This window comes from Podarcis melisellensis (genome assembly GCF_964234715.1).
Source record: "Podarcis melisellensis genome assembly, chromosome: 3".
Lineage (NCBI taxonomy): Eukaryota > Metazoa > Chordata > Lepidosauria > Squamata > Lacertidae > Podarcis > Podarcis melisellensis.
The window spans coordinates 97,752,171-97,773,687 of NC_138530.1; the positions used below are offsets into that span (position 1 = coordinate 97,752,171).

The 21,517-nt window shown below is 41.4% G+C and overlaps 1 protein-coding gene across 6 annotated transcripts in view; it reads left to right on the top strand.

Moving 5' to 3' along the window:
- ARHGEF10 (Rho guanine nucleotide exchange factor 10) overlaps positions 1-21,517 on the top strand; it is a 99,918-nt gene that overhangs the window by 20,910 nt on the left and 57,491 nt on the right. For 4 of the 6 annotated variants that reach the window (XM_081905965.1, XM_081905964.1, XM_081905966.1 and 1 more), the window contains exons 3-13: positions 919-1,098; positions 2,299-2,589; positions 5,482-5,545; positions 7,939-8,018; positions 9,799-9,855; positions 12,270-12,433; positions 13,353-13,469; positions 14,707-14,821; positions 16,441-16,547; positions 18,666-18,743; positions 18,923-19,102. In XM_081905965.1, the coding sequence (XP_081762091.1) occupies positions 919-1,098; positions 2,299-2,589; positions 5,482-5,545; positions 7,939-8,018; positions 9,799-9,855; positions 12,270-12,433; positions 13,353-13,469; positions 14,707-14,821; positions 16,441-16,547; positions 18,666-18,743; positions 18,923-19,102 (1,433 nt within the window). Of the gene's footprint in view, positions 1-918; positions 1,099-2,298; positions 2,590-5,481; positions 5,546-7,938; positions 8,019-9,798; positions 9,856-12,269; positions 12,434-13,352; positions 13,470-14,682; positions 14,822-16,440; positions 16,548-18,665; positions 18,744-18,922; positions 19,103-21,517 lie in introns of all 6 variants that reach the window. The other 2 variants (XM_081905968.1, XM_081905969.1) reach the window with 2 other exon arrangements.

Genomic DNA, 21,517 nt, shown 5'->3' on the forward strand with positions numbered 1-21,517 from the left:
AAATATATGCCTGGTTTCCTCCACTTCCCAAAGGAAAATATTTACATGGAAGTTTTTGAAGGAAAGAAAATAGATTTTTTTTGTCAAGGTTCAGAAGAAGAGAGAGCTGAAAGGATTGCTTTTGACAAACTTAAGAAACAGTTTGAAACACTTGAAGACAACACTAGCATTGATGAATCACAGAACCCAAAGTTTTGATAGTATGTTTATCTTCTGTTCTTCTCCTAAGATGTTGGGCTTTGGTGAAGTACAAAGCAGTCCTATGAGATGTGTATTTGTGTGGAACTTGGTAGCAGAGCTACCACCACTCCCAGCTGAGATGTTAAAAAATTCTTTGTTTAGTCCACATGTATGATCAAATACAATGGTTTCCAAACTTTCCCCACCATGGACCACTTGAAACAACAACACAAAACTAGGGTAATAATTCAAGTATTATTCAGAGCAGACCCACTACTCATTGATCTCACTTACTCCCGTTACTAATTCATTTCAGTGGGTCTACTAGGGGGAAAACTTAGATGAATACCACACTAATGATAATATCTATATACAATCATATTCAAAAGCTTTGCTAAAATACTGTTAAAAATTGTATAGTCATAATCATTGTCAAAAAGTGAAATTGATCTTCATCATGATAGTGACATTGGATCTTTTCCTCCTTTGGGCATTATGGCAATTAAAACATCTCTGTACGCTTCCTGTAATTTATTTCCAGACAATGTTTCACTGTTAGCTAGAAGTTCAGCAGTATATTTATAGAAGGATGAAGTTATCTCATCCATGTCCCAGAGTTGTATTGTCTTTTAATAATTATTTGTCCAATATTTCTTGTATTGACTCTGCAGCTAGAGCTGTCTAGTCTACCTAAATTAGCGGTGGTCATTGTTTTGTTTAAAAAGTCTGTTTTTTAAGTTTTAGAAAACGAACTAACAACCGGCACAGCTGCTGATGATGAAGAGGAGGAGGAGGAAGGAGAACAGTTCGACTTTGATAGCGGAGATGAAATTCCAGAAGCAGACAGGCAAAGTGCTTTGCCATCGAATTTAGAGTCTAAGAAGAATAACACAGAACAGGAAGAAGTGAATTCTACGGGTACGTGTGACCATGCCTAATAAAGCCATGAGAGCATTGCTGATACTTTATTTATTTACTTAGTGCATGTGAGATCTCTTTCAACATAATAATGAACTGCAAACGTTCATTCAAAACAGAAATAAGTACATGGAAAGAACATTGGGATAGTTTCTATGGGCAACTCTCCATGAGCTCATAGCTTCAAGGTGTCATTTACATAAGAGGCAACATGCAATAAGTGTGCTTGAAGAGCGCACAGATTGCGCACAGGCTTTCTAAGAACTAGATTCAGCTAATGGGTCCCACTAGTGGAAGCCCATGCAAGAACTGCTAATTCAACGGGACATTTTCCCCCTTACTTCCCCCTCCCGAAATTAGGTTTTTTTGGGGGGGAGGGACAGGAGAATCCTCAGAACAGCAAATGGTAGGAGGAGGAAGATTGTGCTGTTGTTCTTCTGAAATGCTTGCACAGGTGGAACGATCTCCTTAGCACTACATTCTACGCAGTCCCTATGGGTGTAGAGTCCTGTTTACATGAGGGTGGTGATGGGACCTGAGCCAGCGAGTGCAGTCTCAAGTCATTTCTATGCAGAATGAACACTTGTGCAGGCCGGCCTAAGGTGATATCAAAATATAAAGATATGCTGCTTAGGAAATAAAAAGAAGAAATTGCTTCATCTTCTTCCACTCCTCTTTGACATGTTTGCTTGATGTAACATATGCAAGATAATAGCTATATCATTTACTGCACAAGCTGGTTGAGTTTCTCTGTCAGCAGAGGCACTGGGTTGCAGCCAAAGTACCAATAATCTTACAGAAGGAGGAGCACAAATAAGGTCAAGTCCCCTCTCATGGTTTCCACCAAAGTCTCTCAGGTTGGGCATGGCAGGCTGCTGTAGGAAGACGGTCATTGGCTGAATATGGCTTTACAGGGGCCAGAACTGTCAAACTGAATCAAAACCCCCATGCCAAACCATAGTTTGTGCTCACTATAATTTATAACCCAAACCAAAGTTTGATCTTCCATCTGGCAGGCTGCAGTTTAGAGTTGCTCTCTTCCATTCTTCGTCTGCTCAGCACACTTGCCTCTGGAGGTTGCTACAGAATTATCTCCTTAAGAAGGGTTTTGAGGATTCATCCGAAGGGCAAGAGCATTGCAACAGGGTTCCTGCAAGGGAATTTGCGTTTTGACAACAACTTGTGTGGTTTTCATTCAAGGGAATGAAAATGTGGATGCGGCCGAGAAAATGGCGGGTGCTGAAGGCACAGCAGAGGTGGTCCCACCAAGAGTAAACCCATACTCTGTCATAACAATTTCACCAATGCAAGAAAAGGAACCATCATTGTCACCAGAGCCAAGCCCACAGGATGGAAGTATAAGCCCTACCCTCCCAAGTGGATATTCTGTTCCTGTGCCCTGCGGTTATGCTGTACCATCCAACTTACCATTGCTGTTGCCAGCATACTCCAGTCCTGTCATAATACGAACTGTGTCTGTGGATGAAGAAGGTAATGTAACTTTAGGAGGCACCGTTTATGAAGCAATAGCATAGTTCTGATACTTTACATACATACATACATACATACATACATACATATATACATACATAATTTTATTTGCATGCCTCCTTTCCATAGTTTAAAACCATGCTCAAGGAGGCTTATGACATGCAAAAAGTTATCTAATTACAAGCATAAGTAGTCCTAAGCAATAAATAAAACATCAAAGCACACAAATTGAACAATTTCAACATAAATCACAATAAGATCTAAAATAAAATACAAAAAAAAATCAATAACAGCAACAACACACACACTCAACAACCCCCACTGAAGTTACTGCAGCCCAAGAGTCTGTTCAGCTGCCTCAGCTTTTGTAGCTGGAGTCAGTCAGGGTCCTGCCTTCCCAGGCCAGGTGAGAAAAGGCCTGCAAGACAGGGAGCAAGTCCCCCAGAACTCACAGCCAAGATGATACTTTATGGGCGACTGCACCCAATAAGAGGGAAGGAACTTGCAGCCTTCTATCACTGTTCTTCTCTTTGCCTCTGTATGGTTATTTCACAATGGGTTATTTAGTGAATTGTTTGTTCCTCTCCGTAATCCAAGATGCAATTTGTCTGGATCGGTTCCATTGACAGGGAAGGGCTGTAGCTCAGTGATACATAGGGAATGGGTGAATCCACCAGTTTCTGTTTCAGTTTTTCCTTTTCCCAACCTTGTGTTCTCTACATTCTCACATTAGTTTACATTTTTTTTAAAAGTTCTCTTGCAAACTCATCAGCATCATAGTACGAATTTCTCCTAATGTGCACATTTTTGTAGGTGATTTTGCCCAATATACCCATTTTTGCAAAGCAATTTCCCCTATTAAAATGCATTTTTGAACGGTGTTTTTATTGAAATATGCACTTTTATATATACAGTGGTACCTCGGTTTATGAACTTAATCCATTCCGGAAGTCCGTTCTTAAACTGAAACTGTTCTTAAACCGTGGCGTGCTTTCCCTAATGAGGCCTCCCCCCATTGATGCCCTTCCACCGTTCAGATTCTGTTCTTAGACCGAGGTAAAGTTCACAAACCGGGACACTACTTCCGGTTTTGCAGAGTTTGTAAACCAAGTCATTTGTAAACAGGACTGTTGTGATTCAAGGTCCCACCACCCGCTTGGGGATAAGAAAGACACATGGACACAGTATATTAGGTTAAGGGGCTAGAAAAGGCCACAACTTTATTGATTACAGCATGTGAGAGGTATTGGCTTAGGCATTGGATAAAACAACAGAGCGTCACTCCACCCCCTCAGGGAGGGGTGAGTCTAACAAGGATTAACCACCAGTGGGAGGAGCCTGTTGATGCAAATACAACTGAAAGCTCTCCCTGATGTCACCAGGGGTCATGCCATGGCCCTAGCCACCAGCAAGGGCGTCGGACAGGATCCACGACCGCCGGATTCCTTTACCGGAATACCCATAAAGTGGAGGGGTAGGCGATGGCCACACCCTGCCCTCCAATACACAAACATATTCCAATGCCTAACCGCCAATACCTAAACGGCTCCTGCTCACAACTCCTCCTCTCTGTAAGGAGGAGAGTCTTTCTTAAAACGAGGTACCACTGTATATAAAAACTTCGTCCCAGTACATGCACTTCAGTACACATTACTTGGCTGGAGACCTGCAATGCAAAACACAGAGAAGTGCTGTGTTTTGGTTTGCATGCTGTTTTGGAAAAATGTGAATTGGGTAGGTTTGCCTTTAAATGTGAACTGAAATGAATTTCACCTGCATCTTTAGTGGCAGAGCATCAGTTTTGCATGCAAAAGGTCCTAGGTTTAAGCCCCTGCATCTCCAGGGAGAGAACCTTGTATGAAATCCTGGACAGCCACTGTCAACTTCTTTAGACGGTCCTGAGCAAGGTAGACCCATTGTTCTGGCTCAGTAGAAAGCAGGTTCCTATGTTCCTACAAGGATTATTTTGAACATTGAGAGTAATCTACAATAGCAGCAGGTAATTTGTAAATCTTTGACATGTATAACTGCTAATGCTCTGAAGAGTATTGGCTTTCATTCTAAAAACAACATTAAATCCTTATATTTCTAGTTTAAATATGTTGCCACAAACCTATCTGCCAGCCAGTGTATTTCTGAATGTGTTACCTATCCCTAGCCTGAAGTCAGATGACTTTCGTGTTTGTTCAAATATTTTGTTAACAAGAGGAGTAAAGTGAAAAGGTGAGAAAACTTATGCAAGGAAGATATAATATATAGGGTCTGGTTTGCAGCTCTACAGGTTTGTCTTTTCTATTTTTTTTATTTTCCTACCTTTTACTCCAAGCCAAGGTAGAGAATGCTGGTTGCGTTTAAGAGGACTAATTTTTATTTTGAAAAGTGCTGCATTTTTCACTCTATAAGACTCACTTTTCCCCTCCTAAAAAGAAAGGAGAAATGTGTGTGCGTCTTATGAAGCGAATGCAGGTTGCACAGCTATCCCTAAAGCCAGGAGAGCAAGAGGGATCGGTGCGCACCAATCTCTCATGCTCTCCTGGCTTCAGGGATAGCCACCTGAAGCCTCCTGAGCACAGCACTTGCTCTCCTGGCTTCGCTTCGCTGGAAAGGCGGTGCACAGCTTTCCCTCTCTGCACAGCGCCCCTTCAGCAAAGCGGCAGGAGAAGCAGAGCCCCTTCCGTTTCTCCTCCTGCTTTGCTGGAGAGGCGCTGAGCAGAGAGGGAGAGAATATTTTTTTTCTTGTTCTCCTCCTCCAAAACTAGCTGCGTCTTATGGTCGGGTGCGTCTTATAGCGCGAAAAATACGGTGATGTGAGTGTTTCAATCACAACTATTGTATTTTTTTTAACATGGCTGTTACTGAGAGAGATTCTATTACTACTTCTGTTTCCTTTAGCAAATGTTCATATAGTTGCTGAAGATTGCCATAATTCTCAGAGTTCAGAGGATCCCCAGAACGGGTAAGAAGAAAATACTGGAGTTTATTTTTTTTTTAAAAAAAAATATTCTGTAAAGAGTAAAGTGCATGTGTTGGATGCAAGAGCTGGTATCCATGCCCCTTGCTTTGTCTTGAGTTTGAGGGTCAAAATGTTTGTTTCATAACAGCCTCCTTCAGTAAGAACAGTTGATGAGGCAGATGCGATATTGAGTGGATTCCTTTGCTGCTCCTTCTCCTTGTTTTAGACACCTTTCCACATTCCTCCGTTTTGCAGGTTGTCTACTTCTCCAGCAGGGGTGGGAGTCCTTATCTTCCTCCCCTCCCCCACTGGCCAAGTTTGACTTTCCCACCTGTCAATCATGTGATGCCACAATGATGCCAGGTGGCCTCCTTTGTGGGTAGAGCAACAGCCTGGTGTGCAATGCTTCACCCAACAAGGCATGCTGAGGCCAGTTCATTGGCAAGGATCTGGGCTCGATAACCTTTGAGGTCCCTTCCAAGCCTGTAGTTCTGCAATCAGGTTGGCCGCTGTAAGAAATGGGATACTGCATGAGTGGACATTTGGGTCAGATCCACCAGAACTCTTACATTCTCTCTGTATGGTTTCTGTTGCAGTTCCTCTGCCTTCAACAACAGCTGTCTCTGTCAAGCCAGTTCCCTATGCTTCTGCAAACTTTCTCTGCTCTGCAGAGCCTTAACTCCCCTGCAGCTTTGCTTCTACTTGCCCGTCCCTGTGACTCATTTATTAAGTCATCCTTGGGCCATCTCCCTTTATGACATGTTTTTCTTCCTCGGCATGCAAGCATTCTGGGCGGTGGCTGTCCTGTCAGAGCCTCAGACAGTGATTTTCAAACCAAAGTATTTATTTTGGATAAATTAAGGGATAGCATTTCTTGAGCAACGCTGTCATTGCCAGATTGCTAAGTTTAGGCTTGTAGTGGAAACAAACTGCAGTGATCCATATAGCCATATTTGAACAAAGGGCAACTCAGTCCCTTGATATCTCTGATGCAATAGCTGCTTTGCCCAAGTGCGTGCGCACACACACACACGTCTAGCTACTGCCTAGGTAGAATGTTTCTTTCTCAGTTTCTGCCCTGAAGCACTGCAAACCATCTTCTTGCTACTCCATTGTGAGCAAACAGCACTGGTGGAACTGTACACAGACCCATCACCACCTGAAGCCCATTATATGGGAAAGCACCCATATCATAGGTGATGGCCATATCAAACTGCATCTCAATGGTGGGAAGAGAGAAACACTTACGGATATGGGAGGGTGCTGGGATAGGCAAGCTGTGAAATAGCTTCCTGGCCCCAGCAGACATTGTGATCAAGTACATGTGGTTTGCTAGAACCATTGGACCACTGCTGCATTGCTGCTCTGCCTCTGCTACGTAGCTGGATGCAGTTAACACCCTTCTCCTGCAAGAAGCATTGTACAATCTCTTCCACCTTCAGTGACTGTGTTTAACAGCATCTAGTTTGCTGGCATGTGTGCAGAGCCTCCCTGAGCACACTTGGAAAGGTAGATTTGTGGGGATTTTAGCACCAGTTGTATTTAGTAGGAGTAGTGCAGAAACTACAGCACAGGCTGGCATTATCCGCTATCTGTGCACGCAGATTAGGATCATGACAGGAGCCAATATTTGGTACATTTTGGGTTTGTTTGTTTTTTAACATCTCCTAGTTCTGTGTTGGTTTCCTCCCCTGCATTTTGTAATTAAAACCTCAAGCAAAGCCAGGCTCGCTTTCCAGTTCTCATTCTGCAGCAAACTGAAAGAATGTTAAGGAAGAGAACTACTTTATGGGTAGGGACGCAGGTGGCACTGTGGTCTAAACCACTGAGCCTCTTGGGTTTGCCAATCAGAAGGTCGACGGTTCGAATCCCCGCAAGGGGGTGAGCTCCTGTTGCTCTGTCCCAGCTCCTACCAACCTGGCAGTTCGAAAGCATGCCAGTGCAAGTAGATAAATAGGTACCGCTCCGGCGGGAAGGTAAATGTCATTTCTGTGCGCTCTGGTTTCTGTCACGGTGTTCCGTTGTGCCAGAAGCGGTTTAGTCATGATGGCCACATGACTCGGAAAGCGGAAAGCTGTCTGTGGACAAATGCTGGCTCCCTCAGCCTGAAAGCAAAATGAGCACCGCATCCCCATAGTCGCCTTTGACTGGACCTAACCATCCAGGGGGCCTTTAACTTTTACCTTTACTTTATGGGTGGTGGTGGGGAATGTGTTGGAAGCTTAAACTGCGTTCCAAGTCCCTGAATGTCAGGCATTACAGCTTCTATACACCCTTACTTATGAATAAGCTTCACAGAACTTCATTGAGATTACAAAGCAAACATACATAGTATTGCACTGTGAATAACTGAAATATTTATTATAATTAATAACTTGTACGTGCTTATTTTAAAGTGAAGATAATCGGGGGAATAAAGATGAGAATGCCTTGGCCAAATGGGCTGCTGATCCTGCAAACACAGACTGGATGGAGAGTAAGTACTGGTGATTATGGTTACTCTAGAAATCAAGGAATGGGAAACTGTGGTCCACCAATATTGTTGGATTACGACTCCCATTGGCGATGGTGGCTGGGGCTGATGGGTCTTTGGAGGACCACTGGGTTGAACTTCTCTGCTCTGTATAATGAGTTGGTGTGTTTCAGTTTATCGCTCAAATAGCTGTTTATATTGGAATGTTTTATTTAAGTCTGGAATGAATCCCTCCTTGTTTCTGGATACCTGGTCCGATTTCATTATTCAGGAATTCCACATACAATTACTCCTCTTCTAGGGATGTTGCTGGCTAGATTCCTCTGATACAATTGCTCTACAAGTATCCTAAACACTGCTTATGTCTGATTCGATCTCGTTTTATTTCCCTCATTATCAGCGACTGGGTATGCAAGCTCGCGCACATCTTGGCCAGGCAAAAAGAAAAAGATGGAATGAGCAGGATAAATCTATTCTGTAAACTCGGGGGAATTGAGCAAAATTGCAGCTTCTTTGACTTGCTTTTCTGGTGCAAGTCTGAAGAAGCCCCCTATATATGCTTGACGAATTCAATCTCTAATATCAACACACCTTATGTGCACTTCATGGAGTAATGAGTATAGTCGTACCTTGATTCTCGAATGTAATGTGTTCTGGAAGTCTGTTCGACTTCCGAAAACATTCAAAAACCAAGGCGCACCTTCCAATTGGCTGCAGGAGCTTCCTGTACTCAGTTTGAAGCCGTGTCACACGTTCAGCTTCCAAAAACGCTTGCAAACCGGAACACTTACTTCCGGGTTTGCGGCGTTCGGGTGCCAAAACGTACGAGTACCAAGGCGTTCGAGAACCAAGGTGCGATAGTACTTTAGTTGATCCCTCTGTATCTCCAGCAAGTCTCCTTCATCTTCTTGCTCATGCCTCTTCTCTTTCCTATATGATGTCGTCTGATGCTTCTTTTCTTTGGCCTTCAGCATGTCTGCAGAACAAGAGATTGTGAAGGGCAGAGATCGCCCAGTCTTCCACCATCTTGGGGAGTAGGCAGCGAGCCGCAAAATGCATGGACACCCTTGTTGAATTTATTTATTTATATTTATATACCACCTTTCCTCCCAGAACTGGGGCTCAAGGCAGCTAGAAACACCACTGGACTGTTAAAAGAACTACATGTGGGTCCTGGGACCTAGTTAGGCAACAGCTGGATTACATAATGGCTAATATTGCCACCCTGGGATCCTTTGGGAGAAAGGTTGGCAAATAAATAAATAAATAAATATGCAGTCCGTGCTGAAAATATAAAAGCATGTTGCAGATGATGATGATACTGTTATTATTTGTACCCCTGCCATCTATTATTTTTTCTTAACCTTTATAATAATAATATAATAATTATTTATTATTTATACCCCGCCCATCTGGCTGAGTTTCCCCAGCCACTCTGGGCGGCTTCCAATCGAGTGTTAAAAACAATACAGCATTAAATATTAAAAACTTCCCTAAACAGGGCTGCCTTCAGATGTCTTTTAAAGATAGGATAGCTGCTTATTTCCTTGACATCTGATGGGAGGGTGTTCCACAGGGTGGGCGCCACTACTGAGAAGGCCCTCTGTCTGGTTCCCTGTAACCTCACTTCTCACAATGAGGGAACTGCCAGAAGGCCCTCGGCGCTGGATCTCAGTGTCCGGGCTGAACAATGGGGGTTTTGCAAATATTTTAGTGTGTGTCTTGCTAAATGTCTACAGTGTTTGTCTAATATTGTGGTTTTCCCATCTTTTTTTGCTTTCAGATCCAGATGAGGTAATATATGACGATGTGCCAAGAGAAAATTCAGACTCGGAACCAGGTATGATTTTGAATTCAAAACCTAGGCTTAGACTTAGTGATTTTTCCCTGTACCATTTATCAGTAATTCTTTCTGAAGTTCCAATGGGAGCTGATGATCAATCCTTTCCCGTCCTGCCCTCCTCCCCAGCAAATCCTCCCTTGTTTGTTGTTTAGTCGTTTAGTCGTGTCTGACTCTTTGTGACCCCATGGACAAGAGCACGCCAGGCACTCCTATCTTCCACTGCCTCCCGCAGTTTGGTCAGACTCAGGTTTGTAGCTTCGAGAACACTGTCCAACCATCTTGTCCTCTGTCGTCCCCTTCTCCTTGTGCGCTCAATCTTTCCCAACATCAGGGTCTTTTCCAGGGAGTCTTCTCTTCTCATGAGGTGGCCAAAGTATTGGAGCCTCAGCTTCACGATCTGTCCTTCAAATCCTCCCTTACTTGCCTTGAACCTCACAGGGTTAGAATAGAATAGAATATTGCAGTGGAGGGCACAAGATTTAGCCTTATGGAAGGGAAATCCCATCAGCCTCCATGAAGAAACTCACTTGACTTACTCTGAAAAAGGGCTTCCATTTACAGATTTAAAGATCATCCTTATGAAGGGTGGAAAAGCCAGTTGGGGAAGTGAATTGGTACACAAAGAAGCGATTAAGAACTCCACTCATGCTTTACCATCCCCAATTGCCCCTTCTGGAAATGACATTTGTATGTAAAATATATGAGATGTTCCTGTTTTGTCAGTGCCATTTTAGGCTATGTGTGTAATAGGGTTGATGTAGAGCTCACATGTGAATTTATTCGGAGCAGGGGTGATATTCATGGAGGCAGCAGGGAATGTTCTACAAGAAAACCCATGAACCACCCCCTTTCCATTTATCTTCATGACGCTTTTTCGGCTCTCCTGAAATGCTGTATATAAGTACTGTGTCTTTGTTGTTATGTAATCCCAGCCAGTCGGGGATTATATAGTGAACATAATGACCTCCTAACCCTATGATTGCCCCAATGTAATCAGGAAGCTTTGCCTTCCATTTGAAGTGGATATATCTGCCTCCTGAGATATCACATAACCAAATATAGCTGGCTAAGTAATACAATGATGGAATGAGAATATATTTTCATCTCCCTTGATTCCCCCCCCCCCCAAAAAAAAAATTGCTGAAAGAGGGCTTATATGTGAAGTGTTTCTAGAAAATGACTCCCATTTTGTCTCAGCCTATTTTTCTGTGTGCCTCTGTATTCATGTACCATTTCTTGTTTTCCATGATTGTTTTCCAGAAATGTTATTGTGGATCTCACCTTCCTTCTATATCTCTTTATATCTATGAGCAGCACATTACATTTGTTCTGGGTCACTTTTAGTCAGGAAGTTTAGCCTGCTTTTTAGAGTACTTGCAATCCAAATGTTGTTGCATATCATGATATTAAAGGTGGCTGCTTCTAAAATTGCGTAATGCTTCTTATGTGATTTTATTTATTTATATATTTTTACTTTGGTTGTAACTTGCTTGAGAACCTTTTTAGTGCAAAGCTATAAATTTAATAAACCTATAATGTTATAAACCTTGCCAACCTCCCTGTGATCTTCGGATGAAGGGTGGTATATTATTATTATAATTATTATTATTATTATTATTATTATTATTATTATTATTATTATTATTATTATCAACAATAACAAAAACAGGAGGCCTAGGAAAAGGAGGTGCATATGCCAGTGAATAATTCCTTGGCACACTATGCAATGCCATAACTTGATTTTTGCATTTAAGCAAGGCTACGTTTCCCCCACTGAAGTCACAAATTATATGCATGGCCAAACGTATGACACCTGTACTTGCTAACTGTGGGAAAGGCACACTATTAAGTGTATTCAGCAATTGGACCAAAGTCAGCGGCTTTCTCACAATGATTATCTGGGCACCTCCAACCTTTACCATCTGATCTATCAAAGAAAGATGTAGACTTTCCTTTAGATAAGGAATTATTCGCTTAAAGTAATAGAAGTTAATTGTAAAGCCAGACTTTGCACAAGGAATTAAGTGTGTAAATAGGACAAGACAACATAAATTTATTCATTCCTGGGATATAGTTTAAATAAAGGGTATGAGCTTCCAGAACATGGAGTAATAGAATAATGTATCTCCTTTATGCCCAACACTATAGGACCTGAGGTCTCCCTTTGCTGCTCTAGAACCTATATTGTGAAAGATATTCCAAGACAGGATGCAAACTCTCTACCTTTTGTGGCGTGATAACAGACGTGTTGATTTCTTAACCTTTTACTAATTCCTTACTCCTGTACTGAAAAGTGCATTCTCTGAAATGCTTTACCTCTTCAACGTATTTAGCAGGCTCATAGAACTTGTAATGAATTTGAACTTCCCCATAGCTTAACAAAATTATATTTTGCGTATTAATGCATGCAGAGGAGATGATTTACGATGATGTTGAAAATGGAGATGAAGGTGGAAATAGCTCTCTAGAATATGGGTGGAGTTCGAGTGAGTTTGAAAGCTATGAAGAGCAAAGCGATTCAGAGTGTAAGAATGGAATGCCCAGTTCTTTCCTGCGTGGCAACCACAGAAGACAAGTATGTAACTTTCTTTGGCAGCATTTTTTCTAGCGCATTGTTGACATGCTTCCAAACACCGTAGTTCCCCCAAGCTTTATGATGTCCATTTTTTCTCATGCATTCGATTTCAAACCACATACGTAGTAATTTAAAAATGAGAGGTGAGAAATATCCCGGCATAGTAAGACAAGAAAGGAAGTTAATAAATGCATACAAATGGAATTTGTCTTTTATAGATACAAAGAACTCTACTAGCATTCATTAAGCAGTGTTGTTTAAGAGATGTGGCTTGTATTCCTAAGACATGTAAGGTGCACATGTTTCTTTCCACCCTACCATTGTAAAAATCTAAAACTAAGTTTTCTTGCCAAGCATATAGTAAGGGGAAACCTCACTTTATAAATGGTAGTTTCCAGGCCTAGACATGGAAGACTGGGGATTTCTTAAAAGTAAGGGTGATTTCCTAAAGCTTCACTTAAAATCATGAGACCTGCTTGGGTGTGCTTTTAAGTGCAAAACGTTTAAAAGAAGTGTGCATGCACACAAAAGCTTATACCCAGAACAAACTTGGTCTCTAAGGTGCTACTGGACAATTTTTAATTTTTTTAAAAAACCAATGATATTTATAGTCATCCTTTAAAATTACGGTATTCACAATAATGTACAAAGGACTGCTGTCGTTCTTTAACCTAGTGTCATTGTATTGGTTCAGATGATCTGACGATTCTGTGTTCTACCCAGTCAGAAAAGTTGTCTTGACAAACTTGGAAACAAACCCATTGCTGAGTTGTTGTTTTTAGTACGTACTGCTGAAAACAAAAGATAGATTTCCCTTCTACTGGTTGCAAATCCTTTTCTTATCTGGCCGCCAGCATGCATGCTACAGCTCAAGCGCTTTAGAGTAAAGTTTAAGATTGTATCTTTTTGTATGCTATAGCTTTCTCATGACCTAACCCGTTTAAAGGAGCACTATGAGAAAAAGATGAAAGATTTGATGGCAAACACGGTGGGAGCTGTAGAGATTCAACAACTAAAGCAAAAACATGAGCTGAAGGTAGCGTAGTTGATTTTCGTAACAAGCTAAAATGTTAAAATTATTGTTCTTCCAAACACAATGAACATGTGTTTTAATAAACAAAAGCTGATGGGGAAAACTGGACAGTATGTGTTCAGACTGTGCTGTCTGCATTGCCCACTGGCCTTAAAAGAACCTTGTCAAGGACTTTTATGCCAGCTAACTTGCCTTTGCCCTACTGCTTATAACACTTAAAAAGTGAAATGCAAAAGTTATTGCCCATATTGATTTTTGTTTAGCTTCTGCTGTTGCAGCCTGATCCATATGGATGTATTATTGTGTCTATAAAGACAGCTGTAGTGGTTGTTGCTTCCAACGAGATCATATAGGTCTTAGCCCTTTTGGATTTTTGAAGATGAAATAAATGGGATTGCTTGCTCTACCTTTTTTAGGTTACAATAATGTAACTGCTTATGTCAGCACTGCTACTATACAACATTATTTTATCCTTTTTATTGTGGGCAGGAAGAAAATAGTTTGCTACAAAGGGTGGGAAACCAGGTTGTATTCAGCTAACTTTTACTCAGAGTATGCCGGCTGCAATTAACAGCCATGACTAATATAGATCTTTTAATTTCAATGGGTCTGTTTTGAGAAAGTTAGATTGATACTGTGTGTAAATGCAACCAAGAAGGGAATTATCCACGCTCCCTCCCTTAATTCTCTGGAAATGGATCATATTAATTTATGCTTGCTTGTTCATCATGATGCCCTGCCTTTCCCCCTGACAGTATGGAGTTAATCATTAAAAGCATTTTAGGAACACAGTCTTACAATTCCGCAATACATTTATTTTGAGTGTGTCTTTCAATTTATGTTGGTAGATTTCGTGTCTTGATACCGAGGGAGCTGAGTGCTCAGAAAAAGGCATCACATTTTTAACTTATTAGATACTGTTTGGATTTACATATAAAATTTGGATGGAATTTGTTCAGGTTCTATTAAGTGATAAGCACCATACATATATTGTATGGATGAATATATGTATGCTTCCACAGCAAATCCATAAAGTATAGATTATCTGGGTTGTGCATTTTTTTATAAAAACAACAACACCACACATCTGGAAAGGGCTTTGGCCTCCACAACTTGACAGTGTTCTTTTTAAGAGCAACTATTTGCATGCCCTAGTACCTGCTGCAAATGTTAACAAGCCATTGAATTCCACACTTACTCTTCACTGAACTTGTAGAATGTGTTTAATACTGTCTTGCAGATGCAAAAGCTAATGAGGGCAGCTAGGGAAGGAACCAAAGATGGACTAGAAAAAACTAAAGCTGCTGTGAAGAAAGGCCGGTCGTTTATTAGAACAAAGTCATTTATTAGTCATGGTGCGTATTGACTCTTTCGTCTTTTTTTTTTTTTAAAGGTGTATGATCATCCTTTCTCATCCTGAGGGTTGCAGTTCATTGTGGGACCACTTCGTGCCACTGGTGGGCAGGGCAAGGGTTAAAGGGAACAAGCACAGAGTGAAGAGATGGGACAGACACATACAATATTCAGAAGTTCACACACACGAAGCCTAACTAGCTTTCTATTCTCCATCCAGACAAGCAAAAGGCATTATCAGAATACCACATTCCAGCCAAGCAAAAGTAGTCCAGGAGGACCAGGGTTGCAGGTCTGAGGTTCCCCATCCACATCTGTGCAAATAAATTGGATTCACTTGTAAGCCAAGTAATGTAGATATTGATCTGGTGTCACCTAAATAGCCCTATTGACTTTGAAGCCACGCTGCTTATATAACTTGCTACATCTTCTTACGCAGTTGTTCTTGTGTATTGAGAAAGAAGAAAGTACGAAACAAAGAGAGGTTACATATGAATAGTCAAGGAAAATGTTCTGCCTCCTTTTGTTGTTATTAGCGCTCCTCTTTTAGTAAAGGTAAAGGGACCCCTGACCATTAGGTCCAGTCGTGACCGACTCTGGGGTGGTGGAGTTCATCTCGCTTTACTGGCCGAGGGAGCCGGCGTACAGCTTCTGGGTCATGTGGCCAGCATGACTAAGCCGCTTCTGGCAAACCAGAGCAGCGCACAGAAACGCGTTTACCTTCCTGCCGGAGCAGTACCTATTTATCTACTTGCACTTTTTGGCGTGCTTTCGAACTGCTAGGTTGGCAGGAGCAGAGAACGAGCAACAGGAGCTCACCCCGTTGTGGGGATTCAAACTGCCGACCTTCTAATTGGCAAGTCCTAGGCTCTGTGGTTTAACCCACAGTGCTGGTAAGCGTTAAATCAGGGGACATGGGTGGCACTGTGGTCTAAACCACTGAGCCACTTGGGCTTGCCGATCAGAAGGCTGGCAGTTTGAATCCCCATGACGGAGTGAGCTCCAGTTGCTCGGTCCCAGCTCCTGCCAACCTAGCAATTCAAAAGCACGCCAAAAAGTGCAAGTAGATAAATAGGTGCCGCTCCGGTGGGAAGGTAAATGGTGTTTCCGTGTGCTGCTCTTGTTTCTCCAGAAGCAGCTTAGTCATGCTGGCCGCATGACCCGGAAAAACTGTCTGCGGACAAATGCCGGCTCCCTCGGCCTGTAAAGCGGGATGAGTGCCACAACCCCAGAGTTGTTTGCGACTGTACTTAACTATTAGCGGTCCTTTACCTTTACCTTTTTTAACATTCCTCTTTTAGGTAAGTGTTAAATCAGTCTCGAGTCCAGCTTGGTGCAAGGACCAGGATGTTACTTAACGACACTTACTGTGTAGTCGTGGGCGAATGGTTCTTCTGAATTCACACTGTGATGGACTTTCATCCTGGACATCCAGTGTCTTTTTGAGCTACAGGTCTTTCATTATGGATGGTTATTCAGAAGACATGTTCATTGCATGAAATAATACTAAAGCAAATGCAGAGATGTCACAGTTAATCTCATCCAAAGAATACATGTTTTTATTGCATGCATCTGTAATATATATGTGAAGGAAATCTAGCATATTAAAATATTTCTATAGACCATAGATCAACCTGCCTAGAAGAGGAGGAACTGTTTATTGATGTAGACTGTATGCATACAGAGGCAATCATGACACCGATGCCCGATGGATTATCGCAACAACAGGTTTGTGTGATGGCTGTTGAAACTGAACCCTCTTTCTGTGTCCTTTGTAGAATAAGTTGTGCAGTATTTGCTCATTATAAAACTTAGGGTGAAAACCAAGTTGGTTCAAATGCAAGGATGTTAGGGTTTTTTGGAGGAGAAAATGAAAAATGTACCTTCATTGCATAAATCATTACGATTGATCCTATTCAGTTATTTGCAGGCAGCATGTTAATATTCTGTATGCTGATTTCCTGTGATAGCACACTGCAAAACTGTGTTCAAAAAACAGGAAAGCCAAAATTGGTTTCATAAGTAACTCCCTAAACATCTCCCTATAAAGCTTTTGAGGCTCCACATATTGTAGAATTATTTGCCAAAACAACAAATCTTCGCTAGCCACCTTGCTTACCTACTCATATCTGTGTTAGGCATTTCTGGCTTAAAAAACTTTTGTGAAGCTTCAGTTGATTCAATGTATACTTACTATAGGTGAGCAAGGTAGTTGTGTATAAGCTTTTACTTTGGATGTGGCTAACCTTTGGTCTTCCAGATGATGCACCTCAATTCCCATCATCTCTGACTGTTTTCCATGCTGCCTGGGGCTGGTGGGAGTCTTGCAACATCTTTGGGGAACCAGATTTCCCATGATTGCTCTTCTGCTTGGTAGCAATTTGGGGGGGGGGGATGTATTTAAACCTGCACATGCTGCTGCTTGCCACAGGGTGGCATAATAGGATTCCTGTTTCCTTTTTTAACCACCAGTCTTTGCACTTTGCGGATTACCAAGGCTATAAATGCTAGATCACTTAATCATTTTGGTTCTTATCGTTTTTAGTCATCCTTTAATGAACCAATACTAGTTTTTTTGAACTTAAAAATAATGTGAGATGCCTTACTTGTTTCCCGTTAGTATTGGTCATGGTACATAGTAAAAGTATAATATTGGTCATGGTACGTAGTAAAAGTATAATCATAGTGACCTCAAAATATTGTACCCAGCTTAAGTCACTCTTGGAGAACACTCATTGAAATAAATGGAATTGAGGTAGTCATGTGTATTGATTTCAGAGTATGATTTAGTTGGTTAAAAAACTGATCAAGCAGCTCGGGCATTTGCCCCGGTTGTACTCTACAACCAAGGCAATAAGGGTTGCCATATTTTGAAGAGCAAAAAAGAGAACACATCTGCTGAGTTCAACTATGGGTCACTATGACGACTCTACCCATGAAAAAGAGGACATGTCCTGGAAAAAAAGAGGACATTTAGCAGCCTAAAGAATCCACAAAAACATTGCGGCAATGTTGGTTGCTGCTTCTCTTAAATAAAAATAAACAAAATAATTCAAGGAGCTTGAATAAAGAAATAAAGGATGCAGCCTGTTTCTGCAACTTTGGCACCCATTGCCTGTAAGTCAGGGAGGGGAACCTTTTAGCTCAGATATACGCCTGTTCTTCTGTCTATTGGAAAATGGACACAAATTTAGTAATAAACTCGGTTTCGATCTTCTGTACATTTAAACAGTTAAGAATATTTGGTCATGGTGATACAATTATACTTATGAGTGGAGTGTGTGTGTATTTTCTTTTCTTGATTTAGTTTTTGTACACAGAATATGAGGTTTGTTTTTGTTTTTGTTACCAGTCAGGTAAAGTGAGGTTTGTGCTCATATAACAGATCTGTACTTGGGGATACCTCATATACATCATTGTGTATACACAAGGAACCCATCCTTATGTATTCAAAAAGGAAATTAAAATAGGTACCGCCACCTGTTCTGAATCTTTGACGCCGCCATCTGCCCTCCTCCATGCAGAGAGAACAAGCTGTGATTCAGCAAAGGAGCAGATCTAGTTAGCTATGTTTGTGGGACTGCAGCAGTAGATTGCTTTTGGTTAAGGCTGCCATCAGGCGATTCTGACTGCAAGCAAGAAGGGAGCGGAAGATTGCGTGAAATATAGTGTTGTATCCAACTAAGTCATTGCACAGGTTCATCAACTTGTGCATGTGCAATGGACCTACTTCTCCTGAACTCCTCCAAATCTGGCCCCCCCAACCTTCCAGAGCAGATTTGAAAGTATTCCTTAACCCCACTTCTCAGTGTGTGATTCCTTGCGTGTGTGTTTTTTGTTGTGCAGGTGGTGAGAAGATATATTTTAGGAGCCGTGGTTGACAGTGAGAAAAATTACGTGGATGCTCTCAAAAGGATTCTAGAGGTATCTCAATGCCTTTTGCCCTTTTGTAACTTTGAAAGCAAATGGATGATCCGTTTGCTAGAAAAAAGTTGTCGCAAATGTGTAATTGACTGCTGCTGATGTGTTTACCTATAATGAAAAACCTTTATTTGAATTATGGCTGTAACTACTTTATCCTTTTTTAAAAAATAAAAAATCAGCAGTACGAGAAGCCTCTTTCAGAAATGGAACCCAAATTATTGAGCGAGAGGAAACTGAAGATGGTGTTTTACCGAATTAAGGAGATTCTTCAATGCCATTCCATGTTTCAAATAGCACTGGCCAGTCGTGTCTCTGAGTGGGATTCTGTTGAGATGATTGGAGATGTCTTCGTTGCATCGGTACGTAAACCATCACAGTTATATAAGTGGCCCTGCTGCTGCTGCCTGTTTGATTTAAGACTGAGCTTGGCAACAAAATTAGAAAACAGCTCTGGTTGTGCCAAGCTCAGTGCAGATCCCCATCGCCCCCGTAATAACCAGAGCATAAGAAGGTCAAAACATGTTGCCCACTAGCCCCTGCCTGTGTCCCCACATCGCCTTGCCTGTCACCTGCTTCTCAGTTGCTTAGCTGTGGCAACAGATGGAAAGTCCTTGCCTCGAACCTTCTGGTATGTAGCTGCAGTATGTCAGAGACACTAGGGCAGGGATATCCAATCTGGTGTCCTATTATTGGACTCCAGCTCCCATCAGCCCCTGCTAGCATAGCCAGTAGGAAGGGATGATGGGATTTGTAGACCAACAACTTCTAGAGTCTGACTACTGCAATGCGCTCTACGTGGGGCTACCTTTGAAGGTGACCCAGAAACTCAAATCTCCAGGACCAGATGGACTGACCTCCAAGTATTATAAGACAATGAGTGATTACTTGATCCAACCTTTGATGGAGGTCAGCAACGAAATTTTGGAGGGAAAGAAGGCGCCGGAATCGTGGAAGGAAGCTTTTATCACGTTGATACCAAAATCAGAAACTGAAAAAACACAACTTAAGAACTACCGCCCCATCTCCCTTTTAAATGTGGATTACAAAATATTTGCTGATGTTTTAGCATCCAGACTTAAAAGAGTTTTAAATGAAGTAATTCATAAAGACCAGGCCGGCTTTCTCCCGGGCAGACACATGTTTGCAAACACAAGGAACATTATTGACATTTTGGAACTTTTGCAAACAGACATAAACACTAAAGCAGTACTGATATTTATAGACGCGGAGAAGGCCTTTGACAACATCTCTTGGAAATTTATGAAGGGAAATCTAAAAGAAATGGGAGTGGGGCGGGGTTTTGAAAATGGGATTGAGGCAATATATTCAGAACAAAAAGCTAAATTGATAGTTAACAATGTGGTAACAGAAGAATTTAAAATTGAAAAAGGAACACGACAAGGCTGCCCGATTTCCCCTCTGTTATTTATCTCAGTTCTGGAGGTGCTCTTGAATTTGATTAGAGGAGACCGGCTGGTGCAGGGGATCCAGGTCGGAGCGAAACAATATAAACTAAAAGCCTTCGCAGATGACCTAGTATTGACATTGCAGGAGCCAGAATCTAGTACGAAAAGAGTATTACAATTGATAAATGATTTTGGTCAGGTGGCAGGATTTAAGTTAAATAAACAAAAAACGAAGGTGCTAGGGAAAAATATGACAGACACAGAGTCAGAACGGTTTCAGAGAGAAACAGAATTATCACTAGTGAAAAGGGTAAAGTACCTAGGGGTAAATATAACAGCTAAAAATCTGAGTCTATTTAAAGACAATTATGAAAAATGTTGGTCGGAAATTAAGAGAGACTTGGAAAGTTGGGCAAAGTTGAAGCTTTCTTTACTAGGCCGAATTGCTGCAATTAAGATGAATGTGCTGCCAAAGATGTTGTTTTTGTTTCAAACGTTGCAAATTGTGGACAAAGCAGAGTGTTTCCGGAGGTGGCAGAGAGATATTTCCAAATTTGTCTGGCAGGGCAAAAAGCCCAGAATTAAGTTCAAGATATTAACAGATGCAAAGGAAAGAGGGGGCTTTGCCCTGCCAGACCTAAGGTTGTACTATGAAGCCGCAGCCTTCTGCTGGCTAAAGGATTGGCTACTTCTTGAGGACACTGATGTGTTAGATCTTGAAGGTTACAACAATGCTTTTGGTTGGCATGCATATTTGTGGTATGATAAAGTTAAGATCAATAAGGCCTTTAAGAACCATATTGTCAGAAAAGCAGTGTTTAATGTCTGGACTAAATATAAAGACTTACTGGAAAATAAAACACCAAGGTGGCTTTCACCTTTGGAAGCTAAGGCCCGAAAAGGAACCAATATGGAGGCCTACTGGCCAAAATATTGGGAACTGCTAGAAAAAGACGGAGATAATTGGAAATTGCAGAGTATGGAGAAAATGAAGGACAAAGTGCGAGACTGGTTACACTACGCTCAGATTAAGGAAACTTTCAAAAGTGATAAAAAGTTAGGATTCCAAGTGGAGAAATCGAAGTTGGAAACAGAACTGTTAGAACCTAAGACTAAGGTACTATCAAGAATGTATAACTTGCTGTTGAAATGGAATACACAAGACGAAATGGTTAAATCGGCTATGATAAAATGGGCACAGGATATTGGGCATAATATTATGTTTGAGGATTGGGAAAGGTTGTGGACCACTGGGTTGAACTTTACTGCATGTAATGCTTTGAAAGAAAATGTAATGAAAATGATATACAGATGGTACATGACCCCAGTTAAACTTGCTAAAATATACCATTCGTCAGACAATAAATG